Source organism: Chlamydomonas reinhardtii, chromosome 7, assembly GCF_000002595.2.
Source record: "Chlamydomonas reinhardtii strain CC-503 cw92 mt+ chromosome 7, whole genome shotgun sequence".
Classification (NCBI taxonomy): Eukaryota; Viridiplantae; Chlorophyta; class Chlorophyceae; order Chlamydomonadales; family Chlamydomonadaceae; genus Chlamydomonas; species Chlamydomonas reinhardtii.
This window is the reverse complement of record NC_057010.1, coordinates 1,928,063-1,953,258: the sequence shown is the minus strand read 5'-3', so window position 1 is coordinate 1,953,258 and position 25,196 is coordinate 1,928,063. Positions and strand designations below refer to the sequence as shown.

At 64.6% G+C, this 25,196-nt stretch overlaps 2 protein-coding genes across 2 annotated transcripts; both read left to right on the top strand.

The window, feature by feature from the left end:
• The first annotated feature begins 67 nt into the window (after window positions 1-67).
• CHLRE_07g325749v5 (uncharacterized protein) lies at window positions 68-9,413 on the top strand. The gene is made up of 13 exons (XM_043064077.1): window positions 68-577; window positions 780-3,572; window positions 3,794-4,082; window positions 4,300-4,476; window positions 4,655-4,874; window positions 5,178-5,336; window positions 5,529-5,744; window positions 6,038-6,164; window positions 6,498-6,591; window positions 6,956-7,056; window positions 7,323-7,623; window positions 7,871-8,075; window positions 8,403-9,413. Exons 1-13 carry the CDS (start codon window positions 287-289, stop codon window positions 9,022-9,024), a joined length of 5,595 nt encoding a protein of 1,864 aa, XP_042922644.1. The 5' UTR covers window positions 68-286; the 3' UTR covers window positions 9,025-9,413.
• Window positions 9,414-10,377: 964 nt separating this feature from the next.
• Window positions 10,378-25,183, top strand: CHLRE_07g325748v5 (uncharacterized protein). Its single transcript, XM_043064076.1, has 34 exons — window positions 10,378-10,774; window positions 10,900-10,931; window positions 11,432-11,517; window positions 11,969-12,129; window positions 12,353-12,409; window positions 12,671-12,756; window positions 13,143-13,242; window positions 13,612-13,725; window positions 14,029-14,120; window positions 14,347-14,465; window positions 14,691-14,782; window positions 15,027-15,128; window positions 15,356-15,429; window positions 15,588-15,708; window positions 15,973-16,072; window positions 16,404-16,476; window positions 16,745-16,879; window positions 17,093-17,324; window positions 17,584-17,878; window positions 18,089-18,513; window positions 19,141-19,278; window positions 19,859-20,147; window positions 20,398-20,480; window positions 20,645-20,755; window positions 20,840-20,932; window positions 21,125-21,178; window positions 21,352-21,472; window positions 21,728-21,831; window positions 22,316-22,465; window positions 22,768-22,886; window positions 23,196-23,234; window positions 23,352-23,439; window positions 23,748-23,886; window positions 24,088-25,183. The coding sequence occupies exons 1-34, from the start codon at window positions 10,715-10,717 to the stop codon at window positions 24,327-24,329; spliced, it is 4,326 nt and encodes a 1,441-aa protein (XP_042922643.1). The 5' UTR covers window positions 10,378-10,714; the 3' UTR covers window positions 24,330-25,183.
• Window positions 25,184-25,196: the final 13 nt, after the last annotated feature.

The following is a 25,196-nucleotide window of genomic DNA, read 5'->3' as shown; positions in this document are numbered from 1 at the left end:
CAGGCACGCAGACTGCTGTGAACGTGTCACCCGGACTGCTACCAAGCTATTCCTTAATAATTCAATACACAAACTGCGTCTGCAGCACCTACATAGAGAGGGCTGGCAACGGTTGCCGTGCTGCAGCCCAGTAAACCTGCAAGCCAAAGTCTTACGTACCCACAATCTCAATCATGCAGCTGTGTAGCATAAGGCAAGGTACCTGAATTGGGGCCTTGCAAAAGACCAATCGTCGCCAGCAGCACAGTCTTTGCCAGCAGCGACACTGCTGCCGTAGTGTGTCGCGATGGATTACTTCAACTTTGAAGTTTTTGTGCATGCGCTGGAGTTTGCGGACCCAGCTTTCGTGGAAGCAACCGCTGGGCCAGCGCTCAGCGGCGATTTCCCGTCGGCATGCCCCTACGCGGTTGCGTTCAACCTGCTGGACTACCCAATTTTACTCGTGTACGCGAAACAGCCAATGCTGGACACATCGGCGGCGTGGCCTCCACCGCCAGTCGACTTAATTGATTTCCAGAGCGGCAAGGCTTGCATGCTCCAGGCCGACGCCGAGGAGCTGCAGTTCCTGGTCGAGCAGGTGCGTCGCCACCGCCTACCGAACCCAGCTTACGAGCAGACACAGCGAGCGACTGCCCGCGAGAGCTTCGGGACCTAGAAGGCCGCTCACCCCGGGTCAGCTGTCAACAACAGCCCGCGTCTCTCCTCCCAATCCTTTGCCATCCTGCCACCAGCACACCACGCCAGCACCCCAACCCCACCCTCCACCCTTTCCCTCGCAGACGCCCCTCTACGTCTCTCTATTCCATGTCAAGACGCTGCCCAAACCCACCATGCTCGCGGCGGGCCACACGCCGCTGCTCATCACACCCGCCCCCATCCCCCACGCCCCCGCCTCGGCCCCAGCCCTCCCTGCCGGTAACCACTTCTTAACCGACATGCTCAGCCCGGGTGCCCGACCCACGCCACACGCGCCTGCCGCCGCCGCCGCCGCCTTGGCGGCGGCGCCGCCGACGGCGCTGGCAGCCGCCGCCGTACGGCAGGTGACGGTGCACAGCCCGGGGGGTCTGGAGGTGGGTGTGCTGCACGTGAGCGTGCGGCTGACGCACTACGGCGCACGCGTGCCGCCGCTGTCCAGCCTCACCATCCTGCCACAGCAGCTCACCTACAGCCGTGCAGCCGCAGCTGCTGCCGGCGTCGACGGCACCGGGCCCAACACCGCTGCGGGCATGGGTTCGGGGTGGGGCTGGGGTGCAGGCGGCGCGTCGGTTTCGCTGAGTGGAGGAGCGGGGCCTTTGGGTGCGGGAGCGGATGCCACATTAACACTGGGCGCGGGCCTGGGCGCGGGCGCCGCTGGAACGGCGGTGGTCGTTCCCACACACCTGCAGCAGCAGCAGCAGCAGCAGCAGCAGCAGGGGACGCTGACGGCGGAGTCGGTGGCTGCGGCGGCGGCTGGCGCGGCGAAGCTCCGGCGGCAGCGCGCGGCGGCGGTGGTGGCAACGGCGCGTGCACCTCCGCCGCCTCCGCCGCTCTTCTTTGCAAACGACCCGCTGCTTGCCAACCAGCCGCAAGCCTTCCTGCAGCGGGCGCAAGAGGCGGTGGCAAAGCAGCGGGAAGCGTACGCCGCAGCCGTTGCGGCGGCGGGGCCGCCGCCGCCGGCACCAGCCGCCGCCGCCGCCGGCCGGCGGCTGCCAACGGGCCGAGCGGCGACCACGGCGGAGCTGATGGCAGCTGAGGAGTTGTACGAGGCGGAGCGGTTGGCGGCGGAGAGGGCGGCGGAGGAGGAGTTGGACAGCGCGGAGGAGTGGGAGATGGAGCGGGAGGAGGAGCGGCGGCGGCGGGATCGGCGGCGCGAGCGGCAGCTGCGGGCGGCGGAGGCGGCCGTGCCCGGTACGGCGCTACTGCAGGCGCTGTTTATGCCGGGAGCTGGCGGCGGCGGCGGCTCGGCGGCGGCGGGAAAGGGGCTGACGGAACGGCAGAAGCGCGCCATTGACCGAGCGACGCGGCCGTACGCGGCTGTGCTGTCGGCACACGAGGCTTTGCGGGAGGGGCGGCACGAGGGGAGGGGAGGGTCGGGCAGGGTGGCGGTGGCGGATGGCGGCAGCGGCAGCGGCGCACGGCGGCCGGGCACTGCACCGTCGCCGGGAGTAGCAGCAGCAGCAGCAGCAGCAGCACATGGCGGCGGGAAGGGCGGGTTGGTAAGGGAGAAGGTGGGTGTGGGGAGCGGCACGCTGGCTGCGATTGCCAAGGCAGGGCCCTCTAGTGCGGCCAAGACGCCGGCGACGGCGCTTCGTGTGGCCTGGGCCGCGGACACGACCGCCTCCGCAGGTTCCGACAACACCGGGCCCCGCCGCAGCGGCGGCGTCGTAGGCGCGTCGCCGGGCCGCATTCCGGCATACCGGCCGGAGCAGCGGGCGAAGGCCATTGGAGCCGCCACAGCTGCAAGGCGGCCGGGCACGGCAGCAACAAGGACCACAACAGTGACCGTCACCGCTGGCGGCATGCGGTCGGCAACGACGACGACGGCGGGGGCTCGGGATGGCGCCCGGCCAAACAGCGCAGGCCGTACGCGGGGTGTCGGCCGCTCGCCGCCGCGCCCACGCAGCGCCAGTCCTCGTAAGAGGGCGGCGGCGGCGGCGGCGGGAGCCAAGCCGGCGGCGGGCGGCCCGGCGGCGCGGCAGCAGCTGGCATTTTCAGGCCGGAGCCCGTCGCCGCGGCGGCGGAAGGCGGCGGCGGCGGCAGTGGGCGCATCGCCACCACGGCGGACACGAGGCAAAGGCAAATCTGGATCTAAGTCGCCACGACGGCGGCGTATGGCCAACGCCAATGGCGGCGGCGCCGCCGACGCGGCGGCGGCAGAAGATCTGGAAGACGACTTGGCGGCGCAACTTGACGCCGACGGCGGCCGCGGTGCCGGCGGCGACGGTCCCGGTGGTGATGATGAGGCGGCGGCGCTTGAGGCGAGTGCAGAGGTGGAGGAGCGCGGGGAGGGAGAGCGCGGGTACGAGGAGGAGGGGGTGGTTTCGGAGGCGGAGCGGAACAGGCGGCGCTGGAGCGACGACGTTGCCTCTCCCGAGCTGCCACCCCGGTCCCGGCGGGGCGGGCAACCGCACCACAACCATCACCACCACCGCCAACACCACTCCGAGGACCAATCCTCGTTGGACAACTCCAGCATATCAACCACCTCATCCGAGTACGCGGCACAGGCGGCGGCGGCGCGAGTTGCCGCCGCGGCGGCGGCCGCCGCCATGGCTGGCGGCGGCGGCGGGCTGCTCGGCAGCAAAGGCGCCGCCGCCGCGGCCGCCGCCGCTGGCGGCGGCGGCGGCAACAGCGTCTACCAGATGAGCTCGGTTCTCATGTGGGAGGTCATGAGCTTAGTCACGATGCGCACGGTGCTTAGTCAGGCACTGAGCGCGATGGGCGGCCAGATGAGCGGAATGGCGGCGCAGGTGGCGGCGCAGGCGGCGGCGCAGGCCATGTCCAGTGTACAGCCCTTCATGGCGGCGCCAGTGGCGGGCGCCGTACCGCCACCCGGCATGATGCCGTACATGATGAACCCACAGATGATGGCGGTACGTGCATCTCGCGACTGCGTGTGTGCATGTGCGTGTGGGGAACAGGGTGTGTGTGCGACGGCCCGCCGTGCTCGCTCGCTTCACGTGTTTGTATTCCTCAATTTCATTGACTTTTCGCAGTAACCGCCTCATCTTTCGCCATGCTTCATCCCACGCCTCTCTGACCTCCTCAACGCCCCTCCGCCTCCCCCTCCCCCACCAAACACACACGCACGCAGAACATGCCCCCCGGCATGCCCGTCTACTTCCCGCCCGGCCAGGCGCCCACCCAACCCCAACAGCAGCAGCCGCAGCCCGGCATGGGCACCACCCAGTCCTACTGGCCCGGCTACCCGCCGCCCACCGCACCCACCTCCTACGCGCAGCAGCACGAGCTGGCCAAGGCGGATGCGGGGGCGGCGGCGGCGGCGGCGGCGGCAGCAGGGGGCCGCGGCAGCCAGCGCCCCTCGCGGCGCTCGTCCAGGCGCTCCTCTGCGCCGTCAGAGGTGTCCTCCGAACCCAGTGGAGGTAGGACTCGCGTTGTGCGAGCGAGCGTGCGCACCTGCAAACAGGAAACAAGGCCCCTTTCCCAACTGCGGATGTCCGTCATTGTCCGCTGATCATTACGGAACCTTTCGTACCCGATCACCCACAGTACCGATATGATGATGTGTTACCAGTACAGTACTACGTTTACCGAAATGCCCCCGCCGCCCGCCTCCACAATGCATCCTCACCCCCACAGGCCCGCGCGCGTTCGGGCGGCTGCAGTCCTTCGCGGTGCGGCCCGCGCCGCCTAAGCCGCCGCCGGCGCCCGCCGCTCGCAGCTCTGCCGGGGCCTCCTCCGTATCTGACGACGAAGCCTACAGCGAGGAATTCATGTCGGCATCCTCCACAGGCACAACCTCGCCACGCAAAGCCCGTGAGTACCGTATTGCGGTAATGTCAGTGGCGCTTTAGCGTTACCAGTCATCTAGCGCACGTGCAAGACGCGCTGACGCTTCAGTTCAAGTACCGTAGCGCAGTCAATCTCGCATCGCAAGTGAATTCGCAACGGGTGCTGCTGCTAATGCGAATGCCCTCACATCGCCCTGTTGCAGGCACCGGCGCATCGCGACCGGTCTCCCGCCGCGTCAGCGAGGCCGCGGGCTCGGAGATACCCGACGAAGACGACTGGGGCGCGTCCACGTCCGGGGGCGGCGCCGCCGGCTCTCCGGGCGGCTGGGTCAAGGAAACGGTGCGGACCGGCTTCAGCCCGCCCGCCGCCGCCAGCAGCAGGCCGGCCACACAGCAGACGACGGCGGCGGCGGCGTCCAAAATGTGGGTGGGAAGAGTAGTGTGCAGATGGAGACCGCCGGGAGACGGATCAGCGGGAGTGCTGGCTGGGAAGAAGGGAGCTGTCCGAAGCTGTTCGGAGCTCTTAGCGCTGTTTGGAACTGAGGGCGGCACCGGCATTCCTGGCCCCGCGCGCTTCCCCCTGCTGCCCCCGGACCCCGCCTCCACTCACACCGCCCGCCACCGCGCGTAACGATGTGCCAGCCTACACGCCGTGCGTGCTGCCGTACACAAAACCCCGCATGTCGTACGCTCATTCGTGCACTTCACACCCGTGCATGCGCACAGGTCTTCGGACTCGTACAGTGTGGATGAGTACGACGACGACTTCGAGGCGGATGAGGGACTGAACGCCACGGGTCGCAGCGGCCGGGGGGCGGCGGCGTCTCGCGCCACCAGCCGCCGCACGCTGCACACGGAGCGGAGCGAGGTGGTGGAGGAGGACAGGTGGGTGGGCATCCGCCTGCTGCTAGGCCGTGCCTGAACAAGACAAGACGACAAGGGCGTATTACTCCCTGCCTTGCGCTTTCTGCTGTCACATGCGCGCGAGCACACACACACATATGCACACACACATACATTGCATGGGTGTTTCGTTTCCTTGAGCCCTCCAACACACACACATACACACACACACAGTTTGCTCATGGACGTGGACGAGGACGAGCGGGAGGGCCGCACGCCCGCCGCCAGCGCGCCCGCCACCGGCACCGGCATCCTGCGCCCCACCAGCTCGTCCGTGGTGGACGACACGCCCGGCCCACATGGCGGCGGCGGCGGCGGCCAGCGGCGAGTGGAGCGCACCAAGAGCAAGGTTGCGTTCGTGATGCCCGAGGAGCTGGCCAAACTGCACAAGTGAGAGGAAATGCTGTTGTTGTCGGGTACTGACACGTGTGCCGAGAGATGTGCAAGGGGAAGGGACCATTTGCATGCCTTTGTCACAGGGGAAGCAGAAGGGTTGTGTTAGCGAGCACAAGAGGATGCATGTGTATGTCTGTGTATCGTGCGTGTGTATCTGTGTGTGTGTACACAGCCTTACACACACGTAAACACCGCCCAGCCTCGCCATGCTGTCTGACCTCCTCCCTATCCCGCCCACTCCCTCCCGCCCCCCTGCTCCTGCCCGCCCGCCTCCCCCCCGCCCGCAGGACCATGCAGCGGCACAGCAACAGCACCGTGACCCTCAGCGACCCGCCCAGCAGCGAGCCCAGCAGCACACTGGGGCCGCTGCCCGGCGGCATGGGCGCCAAGAAGAGGAGCGAGGTGTTTGAGCAGGTGGGCGGGCGTGTGTGTTTCGTGTGTGTGTCACGTGTTGCGTGTGTTGAAATACGGTTGCCTCGAACGAGTCTCGTTCTTGTGTGACTTTGTGATGGTCGCACGTGCGGCGTACATACGCGCAGCCTTACTCCCTGACTCCCACACACTGTCAGCCCAGCACGCCCCACTCCCTCCACCCCCTCGCTACCGATCTCGATCCTAACCCCAACACACACGCTCCTCTCCTCCCTACCCCTGCTCCCCAGCCCCCCTGCTCCCCTGCTGCTCCCTATCCTGCCCCCCTGCTCCCAACTACCCCCAACCTCCCTCCCACTCCCGCTCCCCCCCCAGGAGGTGCTGGCGGTGGACCCGGAGGAGACCGCCGACACACTGCTGCTGTCCGACATGGACGACCTGCTGGCGTCGGCGGACATGAGGGCCAGCGGTGCGTGGCGTGGCGTGGGGAGGGGAGGGGAGGGGAGGGGAGGGGAGGGGAGGGGTGCAAACACCAACCCAACCTAAACCAAACCAAGTAAAACTAGCGGAGCACAGGCAGAGGCGTTAGGAAGAAGCGATAATACTTATGGGGGGGGTGGCGGGGTGATTAGGGCGGAGGATGCGGGCGGCTGTGTGCAAGGAGGAATGATTTCCGAACCCAGGAGAACCGAGGGCCAGAACTGGAAACCAGCCCAGGTTGCAGTTGGGAGATCAAGACAGATGGACAGAGCTGGGCTTACATAGCTTCACACACGGCTATCCTGACATGTGTGTATATATGTGTATGTGGTCTTGTGTTTCATCCCTCGCAGCCAACTCGGCGCTGTCCGATGTGCCGCCCCGGGCCTCTGCCGCCGCGGCCACGGCCACCACGTCCTCCGCCCGGCCCGCCTCCATGCGGGACCACCGCCAGGTGTGTGTGCGGCAGCGTCTGTTGCAGCGTGAGACAGCGCTAGGCAGGCACGGAGCTGGGTAGGCAGGGAGCTGACGCGCTCGCTCACCGCCTGCCCCCGGTGCACCGTCCATACACACATGCACCTACACATACGCGCACTTGATCTGTTTCCCATTTAATATACGGTACACACACACATACACACACGTCGCGTCATTGGGCGGGCTTTCGTTTCGTTTTTTAACACACACACACACACTCTCTTTCACACACACACACCGCAGGAGTCCGCCGCATCCGACTACTCGGCGCTGTTCAGCTCCATGGCAGACAGCGACGACGAAAAGCACAAACCCAAACAGCAGCAACAGCAGCAGCCAACCAAGCCGCCGCTGCCGCCCGGCGGCGCCGCCGCCGCGGCTGCAGCTACAGCCTCCGGCGGCCGTGGCCGCGCCACGGTGGCTGCGGAGCGGTCCCTGGGCGGCAGTAGCTCCTTCCTCAGTGACGACAGCGATCTGTTCAGTGATGAGGGCACCAAAGCAGAGGCGCGCCGAGCCGCAGGCCGCGCGCCGCCACCTCCTCCAGGTGAGCGTTGGAGTTGGGGTTACATGGTTCATGCGTATGAGTTCATACCCACGTCCTTCTGTTGGAGTTGGGGTTGCGCGCGTGGGTTGTGGGGTTCGTGAGCTGATGTTTGCATTTCGTGTCAGTGAGCGCTGCTGAGGCGCCGGGCGTACGCATGAGCCTTACTTGCTCACTTGCGCCTTTGCCTGATCGCGAGACCTCCCCTGCTGAAATCCGTTCCGCCGTTTCCCCCTCCCTACGTTTGCAGTGGCTGAGGCCTCGTCGCCGCTGTTCAGCTCCGCCTCCTCCCTGGATTCCTCCGCGCCCTCCATCAACATTGTGGGCAGCGGCGTGGGGCTCGGCAAGGCCAGCAAAGCAGCCGCCAAGTCCGGCGGCGGCGGCGGTGGTGGAGGCGGCGCCCAACGGATGCTGATGCACCAGAGCAGCTCCATGTCAATCTCGGGCCTGGGCAGGTGTGTGGGGGTCGCTCGCTGGGAGTGGGAGCGCGTGTACGGTATGTTTTAAAGTGTGTACGGTACGGCATGTTTTTGGGTCTGGGCAGTGGGAGAGAGGGAGGTGGGCTTGGATGCGCGCTCTTACCAAGCAAGTCATGTTCCGTGCAGTGTGTGCCTGCCTGTACGGCAAGGGCGGCTGCGCGCCGTTGTGGTAGTTGACAGCATCACGCGCACCCCATGCATGCACTGGGTTGGGACACGTCATCGCCACCGCATCCCCTGACGCGTCACATCGATCACCGCGCCAACCAATCCATCCGCACGCGCTCTTGCTCTGACACGCAGGTCGTCTGCGGAGCTGCCGTCGGCTGCGCAGCGGCAGCGCTCCCGGGTGATGCGCAACCAGGCCAGCAGCATCAGCTACGGAGCAGAGAGTCTGGAGATTGAGCACAGCGAGGACGGCGGCGGCGGCGGCGGCGGCCGCCGCGCCGCCGCCACTGGCGACGTTGACCCAGATGAGTATGAAGTGGACTTTGATGACGACGACATCGACCTGGATGATGATGAGATTGCGGTTGGGCTGTCATCAAACAAGCCAGTGTCGTCGGCGGCCAGTGGCCGGCCAAACACGCGACATGGTGGCGGCGGTGCGGCGGTGGCGGCGCCGCCGCCGCCGCCGCCGGCTCGTCCAACGTACGGACAAAAGGGCACGGATCTGGATGAGACGCTGGATCTGTTGGATGCCATTGACGCGCTGAGCAGTGATGGCGAGGGCGGCGGGGGAAGAGGTGGGGGTGGTGGCGGCGGGTACGGAGGTGGCGGCGGGTATGGTGGCGGCGGCGGGTATGGTGGCGGCGGCGGGTATGGTGATGGGGGCTACGCGAGTGGTGGGTACGCGAGTGGTGGGTACGGTGGCGGTGGCGGCGGTGGCTATGGTCGTGGCGGGGGGTATGGGGGATACTACTAGTAGAGACTGTAGGCGTTAGACTTCCTTAAGCACACAAGTGGACTGCTGAACTGTTGAGTACTTGGACCATATATGATTGAGTGGAGACCTGCTTGGCCACCTGTTCAAGTCAAGCCAGGCTGGGCAGCACGAGCAGGGCTTGCATGCATGGTGGCCATTGGATTCCGTTGTGAATCGAAATGAAGCGGACGTTGTGCCGTGTGCACATCAGGGCGAAGAAGCTCATGAACGTGCAGTTTGGCAGTGCAACATGAACGGACCTGTGATTGAAGCATGCTTGCAGAAGTGCTCCCAAACCACCGAGACCACACACAGGGTCTGCGTTCGCGTGGGATGCGCCGCCCTGGTGGGGCCCGCCAGGTCCCGCCAGGTCGCCATTTGCTTAAACAACCTCCCCCGTTATGGGCGGGGATAATTCCGCGGGAAATTGACCCCATAATTCAAATGGAAAGAGCTTGGTGGGAGCGTTTAAAATCGGTCCCAAGGTTTAGGGTCGCTCCTCGGTCTTGGGCGAAAGCGGGATCCAGTCTTGAAAGTTGGGGCGGGCCGATCTTTACAACGGGCCGCGACTTCCCAAGGTTTCGTCATGCGGCATGTGGGTGGGACCGCCAGATTTCGTCTCTGTGCCCAGAATGCCCATCTAAACGCTCCACCCAACATCCCAGGCAGTAGCGCACATTAGTATGCACATACTAAAGCATTTGCATTACGTTTGGCCTCAGGAAAGCGGCCGCATGTCCGTCCACATCGGCATCCTAGTAGCGTAGAGCCCCACTCGAGCGTCTCTCACTGGTGTCATGGAGACTATGAGAACTGATGCTAACTTGTAACGGCCAAGGCTTGGTGTTGGTCATCAGTGCTGGCGACCCCGTCAATTGGATCCCGGGATGCTTCACATGATCCCGGGAGAAAGTCGACCAACCTCTTCCGGCACAGAATCCCGAACATCATATGGACAGCGCAATTGTAAGCTTAAGCGTACGCCCCGGTAGTCCCGCAATAGGGTCGGTGGTCGGCCATGTACACACGAACATGTGTGGCGTGGCCGCCAGTCAAGATGTGCCTCCAGCTGAACTGGAGGTATGCAACAATTGCAGAGCTCGCCGAGAGCAGTCGATTGACACCGCCCTGGCTATACACTAAGGGGCTTTGAGGGCAGTTTTAGGGGGGTCAACGGTGGGGGGGGGGGGTTTGGTCCGGAGGGGGGTTCTTTTTTGGGGGGGGGGGGGGGGGCGAGTCCCGCTGGGTCGCCATTTACTTAAACGACCGCTATGCTCACTCGGCTGAGGTATGACGGTAAGTATACGTAGCATATTTGGGCCAGCGTACTTATTATTGGCGATTTGGCATCAATTTAACCGAAGACCGCTTCGCTTACTTCTTCGCTGCATTGCGAGCGATTCATGACCATGTTGCACAATTACCATTAAATATGCATGTTGTGAATCACGTTTGCAATATGTCTAGTGTTTGACACGGTGGCGCCAGCACACTGCTCGCTCAGCGCCAAGTTGGACTCTACGCGATTATTTCGCAGTGCCATTGCCTGCGCGAGCTCCGTGTAGACCACGGTGAATACAGCAAGTTGATTCAGGTTATAGTTTCCCCCAGAGACCAAGCGACCCTGCGCACGTGCAGAATCCGCAAGCGCAAGCTTTGCAGCGCGGTCGGCAGCTCCTAGGACAGCGCCATGCGCGACTTTCACTTCTCAATCGATCGCGGAGGGACCTTTACGGACGTGTTCGCTGAGGTGGGCTGCGGGGAACGGCCGGGGGGCCGCTGGGGCACAACGAAGCGCAGTTACCCTAGTCCTTGACTCGAACGCTGCGGTGACTGTCTGTCGCCTCTGGGCTCCCTGCCGAATCCGCAACGCAGGTCCCAGACGGCAAGGGCGGCACCAAGTTCAAGTGAGTAGCAGGAGTAATTATGAGAACGGGTGCAAGCGGCTACAGACTGTGTCAAACCGATGGGGTGGGGGGAGCGGCGTGGGGAGCGGCACAACGGCCACGCAAGCAAACATACGCCCTGGTACACTGAAGCCGCTGGAATGAAGCCACTGCATGTGCCTGCACAAACACATATACACAAGGTATCCACCCGCTTCCTTCGTGGGTTCCCAACACACTGAATACACACTGAATACACACACACACACACACACACACACACACACACACACACACACACACACACACACACACACACACACACACACACACACACACACACGCACGCACGCACGCACGCACACACGCACACACACACACACACATACACACACACACACACACACACACACACGCAACTCCGGCGCCGCTTGGGCGGGCTTCGTTCTGTTGTTGTTTTTTTATACACAAACACTTGAACACACTAAACACACGCGAAACACACACGCACATGACCCCAGGGTGCTGAAACTGCTGTCTGTGGACCCGGCCAACTACCCGGATGCGCCGCGCGAGGGCATTCGCCGCGTGCTGGAGGAGGTCACAGGTGTGTGCGTGTGCTCGTGTGCGCGTGACGTCAGGACGGGGGGCGCCTGGGGACCACTGGGGGAGGGTGGAGTTTGCACAAAGAGTGAGGCGACGGTGGCTGGGGGAGCTGCAGGGAGGTTTGCAAGGATGTCTGGAAAAGCGGTACAGGATGCGTTAAAGGCTGCAGACGAATTCGTTATCCAATGAAGGGGGACGAAAGGGAAGCGGGCTTGCGGCGGGCTGCAGCCTCCTTACCTCCCTCCCCATGGGACGTCGGCACTCCATGCTTGTCGTGTAATTTACTCCGTTCTCCATGAAGGGCTGTTCCCCCCAACCCCCCGCGCAAGCCGCGACCGCCCCCCCTACCGTCTACTAACTAATCATGAATGTAACCCCCCCTTCTGGACCCGCACCCATGCACACGCGTGCCGACACACACGAAACACACACGCCCTGCCCCCCGCCCCCAGGCATCCCGCACCCCCGCGACGTGCCCCTGGACACCCGCCGCATCGCCTCCATCCGCATGGGCACCACCGTGGCCACCAACGCGCTGCTGGAGCGCCGCGGCGAGCGCACGGCGCTGGCAGTGAGCGAGGGCTTCCCCGACCTGCTGCACATCGCCAACCAGGTGAGGAGAGGAGGGGGAGGGGGAGGGGGAGGGGGAGTTGTAAATACCAGCCCAAACTCACCCAAACCAGGGAGGGAGGGGGAGGGGGGTGGGATGCACGGGAGCACAGCAGAAGATATGTCATTAGTTTGTTCTCGCGGTGTTGTCGTCCCCATGGCTGGCGATGCATTGACCTCTCACACGCCGCCGCTTACCCATGCTCCTTTGCGGCTACACATCGCAGTCGCGGCCAAACATCTTTGACCTGGAGGTCCGCTCGCCCCACCCCCTGTACGAAGAGGTAAGGGGCTGGGGCCGGGGGGGCTGGGGGGGGCGTGTGCTCGTGTGTGACCTGCTGTGTGAGCCGTTGGGCTGCAAAATAGTGGACACGTGTATGGAGGGCGGGTATGAAGGCATGCGATGCAAGCTACTCTACCCATCGACCCGTTTGACAATGCCTGCTGTGTCTTTCACAAACACGCATACACACACTTGCACACACACGCACACACACACACATACACACACACACGTACACACACACACACACAAACACACGCAGGTGGTGGAGGTGGGGGAGCAGGTGGTGCTGCCGCTGGGCGACAGCGCCAGTCAGCGCAATGGGGCGCAGGCGGCCAGCAACAGCAGGTCTGTGTGTTCAGTGTGAAAGAGATAGTGAGAAACGCAAACGTGCATGCCCCGTGTGTGGTTTGTGCGTGTGTGTGTGTGCGTGTGTGTTTGTAAAAGGGGCTGAGGTGGCGCTGGCGTAGGGGATGGCAAGGAGGACGGGCGTGTTGGTGTTGCTGTCCGTGTCGGTGGCGAGGGGGGCGGGGCGGCGGTGGTGCCAGGAGGCGCCATGTGGGAGCAGTGGGCGGAGTGGCCAACGCCGCCGGGCAGCCGCCGGGGCGTGTGCGCCGCCCAGTGCTCAGGCGCTCCTAATGCTGCCCCCTACGACTCCTGTTGCCCCATGCATGTCCCAATTGTCTTACCTATCCCGCCTGCCCCACCTGCCCCACCTGTCCCGCCTGCCGCAGCCGCTACCCGCCCCAGGGCAGTCTGGAGGCCGCGGTGACGGGCGAGGTGGTGGAGGTGCGGCGGCGGCTGGAGGAGGAGCGCCTGCGGGCCGACCTGCAGGTGCGCGGGGGCGGCGGAGATGTGAGAGCGGGCGTGTGTGTGTGGGGGGGGGGGGAGAGGGGGGATGGGGATCATGGGATGGGAACCAAGCTGGTGGGCTGGTGGCTAGTGGGCTGGAGGAGGTAAGGGAAGGGGGCATCGGACGCGGGAGAGCTGTGAAGTGTGTCAGGAAGCGCACAACGGGATGTGTGGTTGCGTGCGCATGTGTGCTCCGCCAAGCCCCATGGCGCCACCACATGGCTCCCCCCCTCCTGTGGCTGTAACGCCGCTCCCTCTATGGCTGTAACGCCCCACTACTGTTCCTGGCTGCGCCTTCACTTCCTAATTAATCATGAATGTAACCCCCCGCCTCGCCTCACTGTTCTGCAGGGCGTGCTGTCTCGCGGCATCCGCAGTGTGGCAGTGGTGCTCAAGCACGCAGCCATCTACCCCGCACACGAGCGCCGAGTGGGCGACATCGCGAGGGAGATGGGCTTCGAGCAGGTGTGCGTTTGTGTTCGTGTGTGTGGGTGTGGGTGTGGGTGTGCGTGTGCGTGTGTGTGGGGGCGTTTATTTGTGCCACGGCGTGTGTGTGGTGTGTGTGTATGGTGAAAACCCAACAAAACGAAGCCCGCCCTGGTGTGTGTGTGGTGAATGTGTTAAACAAAAACAAACGGAACAATCCTTGTGTGTGTGTGTGTGTGTGTGTGTGTGTGTGCGTGTGTGTGTGTCTTGGCACGCGCCTGCTCACTGCCGCTCCCCCCGCTTCCCCCGCCCTGCCCCCGGGGCTGCCTGCCGCCCCCGCAGGTGTCTCTGAGTCACGAGGTGATGCCCATGGTGAAGATGGTGCCGCGCGGCTTCACGGCGGCCGCCGACGCCTACCTCACACCCCACATCAAGTGAGAGCGGCATACCGGGTGCTTCCGGTGCACATCCACGCACACACACACACACACACACACACACACACACACACACACATTTCATTCTCAGCGTCGCACCGCACCGCATACACAGTCCTGTGTTTTCTTCTCTTCGCTCTCTGATGCTTGTCCTCCCCTGTGTTTCCCATGGTGCACTGACACGCGTGTCAACATACACAAACATGTCAACACACACACGCAGGCGCTACCTGGCGGGCTTTGTGGGCGGCTTTGACGCCGGGCTGACCGCTGAGGGCGGCGCCGTGCAGCTGCTGTTCATGCAGAGCGACGGCGGCCTGTCGCCCGTGGACGCCTTCTCGGGTGCGGGGGGCGGGGCGGGTGCCGGTGCCGGTTCGGGTGCCGGTGCGGTTGGGTTGAGGAGTACTTAATGGGCGCTGGTTGAGGAGTACTGAGCGCTGGGGGGTCTGGAGCGCGAGCAGGCGGGATGAGCACAGCCACAGGGCCGCCACGACATACTGGGTACTCACGACACACGCACACACATACATACACACATACACACACATTATATTGCTCCCCCGCCAGGCCACAAGGCCATCCTGTCCGGCCCCGCGGGCGGCTACGTCGGGTACGCACTCACCACGCGCTGGGCGGGACTGGACCTGTCCAAGCTGCAGGTGTGTGTGCGGTTATGATATGTGTGCGTTTGTGTTGTAAATGCGTTTGCGACTTGCGTCCGTGCGCGTGTGCGCGTGTGCGTGTGCGGCAGGGCAACGGCACAGCAGCCCAGGTCCCTCCGGGCGGCATTGATGGAATTCATGAAGCCGGAAGGTCACTCAGCAGCCGCCTCGCATGTGTGGTGTCGGCCCCTCGGGCGGTGGCGAGTCCTGCCTGCTCCCCCTGCGCCCTGCTTGCACGCAGGTGATTGGCTTCGACATGGGCGGCACCAGCACGGACGTCAGCCGCTACGCGGGCAGCTACGAGCACGTGTTTGAGACAACCACCGCGGGAGTCACCATACAGGTGCGGCCGCGGTGGTGGGGCTGTGTGGTGGTGGTGGTGGTAGTGGAGGCTGACTTTTGCAATTATGCGGTGGTGGTGGTGTGTTGCGGTTGTTTGTTCTTATTGGGAATGATGGAAACGACCACCTCCAACACACACACACACACAAACACGCACACACGCGTACACCTTCCTCTTGGTGCTGTCTTGCCTAACACGCCCACATACACCCGCACGGCCGCCCACAGGCTCCCCAGCTGGACATCAACACAGTGGCTGCGGGCGGCGGCAGCAGACTCATCTTCCGCAACGGCCTGTTCAGGTGTGTGTGTGTGTGTGTGTGTGTGTGTGCATATGCATGTGTGTGTGCGTGTGTGTGTGTGCGCGTGTGTCAACGAGCGTGTTGCGGGTGGCTGCGGGTGTGCTGTTCTCTGGTGGTGGTGAGGACTTGACGGTGTGGCATGTACATCCCGCTCGCAGCGTGGGCCCGGAGAGTGTGGGCGCGCACCCCGGCCCGGTGTGCTACAAGAAGGGCGGCTCGCTGGCCATCACGGACGCCAACCTGCAGCTGGGGCGCATCCTGCCAGAGTTCTTCCCAAAGGTGGGCTGGGGCTAGGGAGGAAGGAGGAGAGGAAGAAAGGAAGTGAGGGAGGAGGCGGAGAAAGGATGGGAAAGGACGGAATGGAGGGAGGGGATGAGGAGGGCCTATGCAGGCGTGAGGAGGGCATATGCAGGGGATGAGGTCACACGAGGAGGGCATATGCAGGAGACGAGGTGGGTAAGAGGGGTAAATAGGGCGCGTGCGCCGCGCGGCCCGTGCTGTGACCGCCTGCCCCGCGCGATGTGTGTGTGCGCTGTGACACAGATCTTTGGCCCCAAGGAGAATGAGCCGCTGGACGCCGCCGGCACCGACGCCGCATTCCGGGCGGTGGCGGCGGAGGTGAACGCACACGAGGCAGCCACGGGTGCGGCGCACGTGTGTGCGTGGAGGCCGGGGGCAGGGGGGGCCGGGGCTGGAGAGCGGGAACTCTCGTGTCATGTGCTTCATATGTACATGGTTTGTCGGCGGGGACTGGGAGACTGGGGTGGGCTGTACGGCTTCATCTCGCCGCAGATGACGCCACTGCCCGAAGGGCTACCCTCTCGCACCCGGTCCCGTCGATCCTGCCGATGCCCCGCTGTGTCCGCGACCGTGTCTGTGACCGTGCGTGTTCACGGTACCTCTGTCACCGCCTGTGTTCAGTGTACCTCTCCTGCCCCTCCGGTGTGCCCCCTCCTCCCCTCCTCCCTCCAAAGGCGCGCCCTCGCTCAGCGGTGTGGACGAGGTGGCCATGGGCTTCATCCGGGTGGCCAACGAGGCCATGTGCAGGTGGGGAGGGGGCGTGTGTTGTGTGTGTGTGTGTGTGTGTGTGCGTGTGTGTGTGTGTGTTCGTGTGTGTGTGTGTGTGTGTGTGTGTGTGTGTGTGTGTTTGTGTAGGAGGTGCACACCACCACCACCACCACCACCACCACCTATTGCACGCGTTTTGCCTGCCCTCCCCACTTCCCTACTTCCTCGTCACCAACTCACCACGCCCCGCGCGCTAGTATCCTCGCCCTTTTCCAACCATGTTTGCAACCCCCGCCGCCGCCGCCAGGCCCATCCGTGCGCTGACCCAGATGCGCGGCTACGACGCCGCCGCGCACGTGCTCGCCTGCTTCGGCGGCGCCGGCGGCCAACACGCCTGCGCCATTGCGCGGGCCCTGGGCATGTCCACAATCTTCGTGCACCGGTGCGTGGGTGAAGCGGCGTGTTGCCTGGCGCCGACGTCCCCTGCGTTTGCGCTGTGTATGTGCTTGCGTATGTGCGCTGTATATGCGCTGTTGTGTATGCGCTCTCTGTGTGTATGTGCGCTGTTTATGCTCTGTCCATTGAGGTGAAGTTGCTTTCTTGTGGTGTTCAACAGCCGACGTGTGTGCTGTGTGCTGTGTGTGTGCGCGTGCAGGTACGCGGGTGTGCTGAGTGCCGTGGGCATCCACCTCGCGGACGTGGTGGCGGAGGTGCAGGAGCCCGCGGCGGACAAGCTGGCAGCGCCGGAGGCGGCGGCGGCAGCAGGTGGTGGTAGCGGTGGTGGTGGTGGTGGTGGTGGTGGTGGAGGCAGTGGTGGTGTGCCGGCTGACATTCTGGAGAGGCAGGCGCGGCTGAAGGCGGCGGCGGTGCAGAAGCTCCTGGACCAGGTGGGGGAGGTGGTGGTGGGGTGGTGGGGAGGTGGGGTGGGTGGGGGGTGGGGGTGGCGCGGGGCGTGTGAGGGTTACCGTGCATGGGCAGCCACGAGCTCCCGTGCTCCTGCGTGTCGGAGACGCCACACGCCACACGTCAGACACTAGATGCCAGGATACACACAATGCTGTGCCGTGCCTACCACCCACACCCCCTTACACCTCCTCGCACCTCCTTACACCTCCTCCTTTCACTCCCTCCGCTCGCACCACGTAGGGTTTTGACCGCTCCCAGATCACCACCGAGCGCTACCTCAACCTGCGCTACCACGGCACAGACGTCGCAGTCATGACCGCCGAACCCGCCGGCAGCCGCAGTAGCAGCAGCAGCGGCAGTAGCAGCGGCAGCAGCAGCGGCAGTAGCAGCTACGGCGAGGCGTTTGCGGCGGCTTACCGGCGCGAGTTCGGGTTCGTGTTGGACCGGGAGGTGTGGATCGACGACGTGCGTGTGCGCGCGGTGGGCAGGGCGCGGCCGCTGCCCGACGACGCCGCGGCGGAGGCGGAGCCGCCAGGTGCGTTCTGGCGCTTTCGTGTGTCTTAAAACATATGAAAATGCGTGTGTTGGAAAACTCTCTCGCGCTCAGGCTCACGCTCATCAATGGGTAGTCATCATCAACACCGTACCTGCAACATCCCATTACAAATCGTGCTCTTTCAGCAGACGGCGGGATGCACACTCACAAACCCGCGTCCCTATCACCCCCACCCCCACCCAACCACAGGCCCGCTCCCGGAGCCGCTGACCACCACCGCCGCCTTCTTCGAACCCGCCGGCCGCCAGCCCACGCCCGCCTTCGACCTCAACAGCCTGCGGCCCGGCCACACGCTGGCGGGGCCGGCACTGCTCATCGACGCCATCTCGACGGTTGTGGTGGAGCCGGGCTGGCGCGCCACGATCACCGGCACACACAACATCCGAATGGACGCGGAAGAGCCCAGCGACCCCAAGAAGAAAGCCGGGGCGGGGGCAGCAGCAAAGGCGGCGGCGGCGGCTGTAGCAGGCGGGAAGGGGGGGCAGGCTGTAGCAGCGGAGGCGGCGGAGGCGGCGGAGGCGGCGGCGGCGGCTGTGGAGTGCGACCCGGTGCGGCTGGCGATCTTCAGTCACCGCTTCATGGGCATTGCGGAGCAGATGGGGCGCACGCTGCAGGTGGGGGGTGGAGGGGGTGGAGGGGGTTGAGGGAGTGAGGGGGTGGAGAGAGTGAGGGGCTGTGAGGGCCTGTGAGGGACGAAGGGGCTGGCAGCAGGCAGGCGTTAAGGCGCGGGTGTGGACGAGGGAACTTAGGGCAAGGAGGAAGTGGAAGGGGCCAGCAGTGCGCATGCAGCGTTGTATGCCGCAGGCGTCTGCCGCGCTCTCCGCCCCGATTCCGCCCAACCCCCCCCCCCCCGCAGCAGCTAAGCTAGCCACCGCGACGCATGCACTCAGCTTCTTTACCAACGAGCCTTACTTATCACCACTACTACTCCAGACTACTTGCTTTCAATAGGAACTTAGTTTTTAGCGTTAGCCGCCACGGAAACACGGGGGAGCCAGCAGCCTGCCGCTGGCGAAACAACGGTATGGAATGCGTCGCGTGTGCCCGCTGTACCTCTGGACGTCGGCACTTCACTTCATATTTGATACACACCATCCCATGGATGGCTACCCCCCCCCCAGCCCCCCCTACCAAACCCGGGCGCGCATCCCTCCCACCGCCTCCCTCCCATGCTCCCCCTTCTTCACCCACCCCCTCCCCACCACACCCCAACCCCAACTTCCCCCGCCACCCCACGCCAGCGCACCTCTGTGAGTGTGAACATCAAGGAGCGGCTGGACTTCAGCTGCGCCCTGTTCGGACCCGACGGCAGCCTGGTCGCCAACGCGCCGCACCTGCCCGTGCACCTGGGGGCCATGAGCGAGGCCGTCCGGTTCCAGGTGCGGAGAAGGGAGGGGGGGGAGGGGGAGCGGAGATCGAGGCCGTGCGGTTTCTGATGCGGGGGGCGGGGGAGCCGCTCATGGATAAGGGCCGGAAAGGGAACTGGGAGGCAGCGTGTGTGTGTGTGTGTGTGTGTGTGTGTGTGTGCGTGTGTGTGTGTGTGTGTGTGTGTGTGTGCGTGTGTGTGTGTGTGTGTGTGCGTGTGTGTGTGTGTGTGTGTGTGTGCGTGTGTGTGTGTGTGTGTGCGTGTGTGTGTGTGTGTGTGTGTGTGTGTGTGTGTGTGCGTGTGTGTGTGTTGGATGGGTGGGTTGCGGGTGTTCACACCGCCCCCGGGGAACCAACACGGGACGTCACACCTGGATGCAGCCCTGTGGGTCGCAGCTGACGGCGATTGAAGCCACGTGCCTGCCTCCCGCTGCCTCCCTCCCCCCTCCCGATTCCGCCCTCCCCCCAAACTATGCGCCTGCTATACTAATGTTCCTGGCTACGCCTTCGCTTCTAATGTTATCATGCATGTAACCTCCCCCTCCCGCTGCCTCCCTCCCTCCTCCCGCTACCCCCCTCCCCTCCCCCATCTAGGTGTCGTACTACGGCCCGGGTGGCCCGGGCGCCGCTGAGGGGCTGTCGGAGGGCGACGTGCTCCTGAGCAACCACCCACAACTGGCGGGCGGCAGCCACCTGCCCGACATCACAGTCATCACACCCGTGTTTAGCGGCGGCGACACCAGAGGCGGCGGCGGCGGCGGCGGCGGCGGCGGCGGCGAGGATGATGGCAGTGGGCCCAGTGGCGGGGGGAAGGGGAAGCGGATTGTGTTTTTCGTGGCCAGCCGCGGCCACCACGCCGACATCGGCGGCATCTCGCCCGGCAGTGAGTGGTGGGGGTTTTGGGCGTTGAGTGGTGGGAGCGCGTCGGTTTTGGACTGAGACACGTGCACACACACATACACACACACCGCAACGCCAATGGATATGCGCTTGCACAAGCTTGGCGGCTTCATCCGGTTCGCCTGCACCCCAACCCCCACGCATCTCTCACACACATCTCACCTCCACAAACCTCCACAACCCCAACCCCGACCCCAACTTTCCACCCCAAAAACCCCAATCCCACCCGCCAGGCATGCCCCCCACCTCCAAGCTCCTGGTGGAGGAGGGCGCCGCCATTGTGAGCTTCAAGATCGTACGGCAGGGCGTGTTCCAGGTGGGAGTGTGTGTGAATGTGTGTGTGGGGGGGGGAGGCGCGAATGAGTGATGAACGGGCGCAGGCCGGCCAAACACGCAGCCAGACACAGTCCTGCGTTCCTCTACTAATAAACTGACCGAAGCACGCGCGCACATGACACGTACCTGCACGCCCCCCCCCAGGAGGAGGGCATCACGCAGCTGCTGCTGGCTCCGGGCCGCCTGGCCGCCTCCATCCCCGGCATCAGCGGCACACGCAACCTCAGCGACAACCTCAGCGACCTCAAGGCCCAGGTGCGGGGGGCGGGGGGAGGGGGGCGGGGGAAGGGTTGTAGATACCAGCCCAAACTAAACGCCCACACGCACGCACGCACGCAGGTGGCTGCCAACACGCGCGGGATCCAGCTGGTGGGCGAGCTGATCGCCGAGTACGGGCTGGGCGTGGTCACCGCCTTCATGAGGCACATACAGGTGCGTTTGTGGGAGAGGCGTGTGGGGGAGAGAGCGTGTGTGTGTGTGTGTAGGAGCCTGTGTGGGCATTTGTGTGTTTGTGTGCGTTTTGCATAGGGCCAGGTGCAGTAAGCAGTTGGCCTCTTTCGTTGTCGTCCTTCCCGTCACTTGTTCGTGACCCCACAACGTACGACAATTACACTGCGGGCGCAGGCCAACGCCGAGGCCAGTGTGAGAGCGATGCTGCGCCAATTCAGCGAGCGACAGGTACGTTTGTTTGCGTGTGTGCGTGTGTGCACCTATGATATTCACACACAGCCAACAGCACGACGCGCACACGCGCACGCATCTCACCTTTTCTGTGCTCTCCCACCTCACCCAAGCACACACACACACACACACACACACACACACACACACACACACACATATATACGCAGGGTCTGCCCGAGGTGGGCTCTGTGACGGCCGCTGACATAATGGACGACGGCACGCCCATCCGCCTCACCGTCACCATCGACCGGCGGGACGGCTCGGCCCTGTTTGACTTCGAGGGGACAGGTGTGCGCGCAACACAGCGGTGACTGCGTGCGTGTTTGCGTGTGTGTCTGGCTGTCATTTGTGTGCCATTGATTCCAAGAGAGAGAGCGCAGCCATGGCCTTCCAGACGGGCCGCCAACCATCCGGCCTGATGCCTGTCTGGCTCCCAGCGCAACCGCACACGCACACGCATCCCGCCCCACCCCCCATCCCATCCTGCCACGCCTCGCCACGCCACGCCCCACCACAACCCGGCTGCCCCCCCACACCGTACAGGCCCGGAGGTGTACGCCAACCACAACGCGCCGCCGGCCGTCACCTACAGCGCCATCATCTACAGCCTGAGGTGCCTGGTGGCGTCCGACATACCGCTCAACCAGGTGTGGGTGTGGCGGCGGTGTGGGGGCGGCGGTGTGGTAAAGCGGTGGTGTGGGGGCGGCGTTTGCGCGGGCTATGCACCGCTTTATAAGACACGACCCCAGCTCCCTGCATACACTCTCCCTGCATACACTGTCCCACGTGTTGCCTTTCCTTGCGCTCTCGGGTGGTGACGTGCTGTGGCGATGGTGACGTGCTGTGCTGTGGCTGTGTGGGACCCTGGGCCGCGCAGCGCAACAAAGCCCGCACTGCTTGGTTAGACCCGAACCAAAATCCGGAACCGAAACCCAACGTTTCCACCCACACTTCCTTTCGCATGGTCCTGCGCGCTTCGGCCGTTGCCTGCACCTGCGCTCTGCACACATAATCCTCCCTTCCTTCCCCCCCCCCCCCCCACACACACACACGCGCGCGTCGTTGGGCGGGCTTTCGCTTTCTTTTAACACATACACACACACACACACGTGTGCATGCGCCCGCGCCCAGGGCTGCCTGGCACCCGTCACGGTGCGCATCCCGCCCGGCTGCATCCTCAACCCCGGCGACACGGCGGCGGTGGTGGGCGGCAACGTGCTGACCAGCCAGCGGGTGACGGACGTGGTGCTGCGCGCCTTCACCGCGGCGGCGGCGTCGCAGGTGGGCTGTGTGTGGGGGTTGGCGGTGGCGGCTTGGGGTGGTGGGACGGCTGGGGTGGCGGGGAGGTGGGGTGGCTGGGAGGCGGGGTGGCAGGAAGGGGAAATAAGAAAGGGAAACGGCAGGCCGCGGGATGTGCCCAAGGGCTAGTTAGTACCAACAGCCGTAGCAGATCCCTTAGCCCGTGTCGCTCGCATGCCTGGCCTTCTGGTCCATGGTTTTCCCTTGCCGACGTGTTTTCCCTTGCCGACGTGTTTTCCCTTGCCAACGGCGTGCCGCTGTACCGCACGCCCCACACAACGCAGGGCTGCATGAACAACTTCACGTTTGGCGACGAGCAGATGGGCTACTACGAGACCATTGCAGGCGGCGCGGGCGCTGGGCCCGGCTGGACCGGCCGCAGCGGCGTGCACACACACATGACGTAAGCAAACCCCTTCCCCACCGCTACTTAGGGACCCACATCTCCGCTGCCTGCCCCCGCCTTGCATGCGTATGTCTGATAATCGTTGACGTTGTCACTACCACTGCTGTCCGATGCCTGCTCACCCTGCGGAGCGGAAAGCGTTGATTGGCCCACGACGCGCCGTGTCTTACCAACCATGTGATGCTGCCGATGCCGTTGCTGTTCATGCTACTCACCCGGCGGAGCGGAAAGCAGCGCCCGCGTGAACCCCACAGCCCCTGCTGATTGCCCCCGGTGTGCCTGCAAATGTGGGTGCTGGCGCCGCAGGAACACGCGCATCACGGACCCAGAGATTCTGGAGCGCAGGTGTGACGAACTGGGGGGAAAATAGACAGCACAAGCACGGCAGCTGCACACAAGTACATCTTGCAAACACACGAATGCTGTACCAACACGCTGTCTCTCTCACACACACGTACTCAGGTACCCGGTGGTGCTCCACGCCTTCAAGCTGCGGAAGGGCTCGGGCGGCCGCGGCTGCTGGCGCGGCGGCGACGGCGTCATTCGGGAGGTGCGGTGGGATGGGGGCCGGTAGTATGGCTCAACGTAGTTGCCCGCTTTGCCGCATCCTTGCACCCGATCCCTTCTCCATCTCGTCGCATCACAGTCAGCCGATCCGATCGCGACCTCCTTGCGACTGACCCCTCCCCCATCTTGTTCTTGCCCACGCACACTGCAACGAGCGCCTCCTCCTCCACCCATTCACACCCATACACTTCTGTAACCATGTTCCGTCCCTGCTCCCCCACATTGCCGTCTCCCAACTAGCCACACCTGAACTCCTCCCGTCCCCTCTCCCAAACCCACCTACACCCCCAGCTTGAGGCGCTGCGGCCGCTCACTGCCGGCATCCTGTCGGAGCGGCGCGCCGTGCGCCCCTTCGGCCTGTGCGGCGGCGGCGACGCGGAGCCCGGCCTCAACCTTCTGGTCCGCGCCGGGGGCCGCACCGTCAACCTGGGTGAGGAAGCGTTTGCATGCTCCGTATACACACGTGCGTGTGTGTGTGTGTGTGCGTCTGTGTGTTGACCCGTTTTGAACTTGAGTGCTTTTAGACGCTTTCCGTCTGCCGTGGCCGTGGCACACCACTTCCACCGACGGCTGCGCCCCCCCCCGCTTGCGATCATCCCGCTTGCGACCACCCCGCTGCGAACCACCCCAGGCGCCAAGGCCACCGTGCACCTGGAGGCAGGCGACCGGCTGCGCATCCTCACACCGGGCGGCGGTGGCTTCGGACCCGAGGGCGCGGACGCGGCGGCGGCGGCGGCTCTGAAGCGGCGGCGCCTGGGCGGAGAGGGGGGAGACGGCGGGGAGGGGGGTGAGAGCGGGCCGGCGGCTAAGCGGCAGGCTGTGGCGTTGAAGGGGAGTGTGGAGGAGTACCGGCGCGCGCAGGAGACGGTGTGAGGGGCGGTGGCGTGTGGGATGGGTGGGCGCGCAGAGGGTTCTGACAGGAGCCGGCGGGTCACGGCAATGGAGGGGCCGAGGCAGTTCACTCGAGGGGGTTGAGCGGGAGGCGGCGGCGGAGTGCATGGTTTGTGTGTGTGGGCTGGTGGACTCGTGAGCAGCGGGTCGCTGTGGTGTCGGTGCCGTTGAGAGCTCTCTCTCTTGAAGTGTCAAGGCCGTCGTGTGGGTGGCCAGCAGGAATTATGGACAGGACGGGGAGGGGGCGCTGTAACAAACACCTTCGACGACGAGGCCAATGAGGCCCCTGGCAGGCTGCGACGGCCCCGTGGACACAATGGGGAACTGGGGCCAGGGGGGGCGCTGAGCCGCTGACCGACAAGGACTCGGTTGATTCCCACGGGCTACGGCCATCGAGAGTACTCATGGACCCACACGCATGTGCAGCCGGGGCCAAGGTCGGGGCTGCTGCAAGAGGCCTAGAGCTGCTAATCCGCTTTCCCGCGGGGCCTGCAGCCGTCGCCCTGACGCCCTGTTACAGCGGCTGCACCACCTGGACCAATGGGACATGTGTGGCTAGGCCGCCCTGGAGCTAGCCGCAGCCGAGCCGCCGCAGCCGCTTGACAGGAAGCGTGCGCGTGACAGTTACCCCGTAGCAGTGTGATGAACTAACCGCATGGTTGTTTGGGAGGGTAGAATGCGAGGGCCTGATTGCAGGGGTGCATGACTGCATAATTGTGAACTGTCCGTGTAGTGTGCGATGGGACATGGGCAGGTTGCGTAGAACCAGCGGTGTGGCTGAAGCATTCGGTGGCGCGCTGCTGCGCTGTCTGTCCTCGCGCTAGCGCGCTACTCTACCAGCGCGCTTGT

Excerpts from the sequence above, each read along its gene's own strand:
- CHLRE_07g325749v5 (XM_043064077.1), top strand. The coding sequence starts at position 287 with ATGGATTACTTCAACTTTGAAGTTTTTGTGCATGCGCTGGAGTTTGCG. Across the intron at positions 578-779 it reads TGCAGTTCCTGGTCGAGCAG|ACGCCCCTCTACGTCTCTCT; the intron begins GTGCGTCGCCAC and ends TTTCCCTCGCAG. Across the intron at positions 5,745-6,037 it reads GAGCTGGCCAAACTGCACAA|GACCATGCAGCGGCACAGCA; the intron begins GTGAGAGGAAAT and ends CCCCGCCCGCAG.
- CHLRE_07g325748v5 (XM_043064076.1), top strand. The coding sequence starts at position 10,715 with ATGCGCGACTTTCACTTCTCAATCGATCGCGGAGGGACCTTTACGGAC. Across the intron at positions 12,130-12,352 it reads TGCTGCACATCGCCAACCAG|TCGCGGCCAAACATCTTTGA; the intron begins GTGAGGAGAGGA and ends TACACATCGCAG. Across the intron at positions 23,440-23,747 it reads GCGACGGCGTCATTCGGGAG|CTTGAGGCGCTGCGGCCGCT; the intron begins GTGCGGTGGGAT and ends CTACACCCCCAG.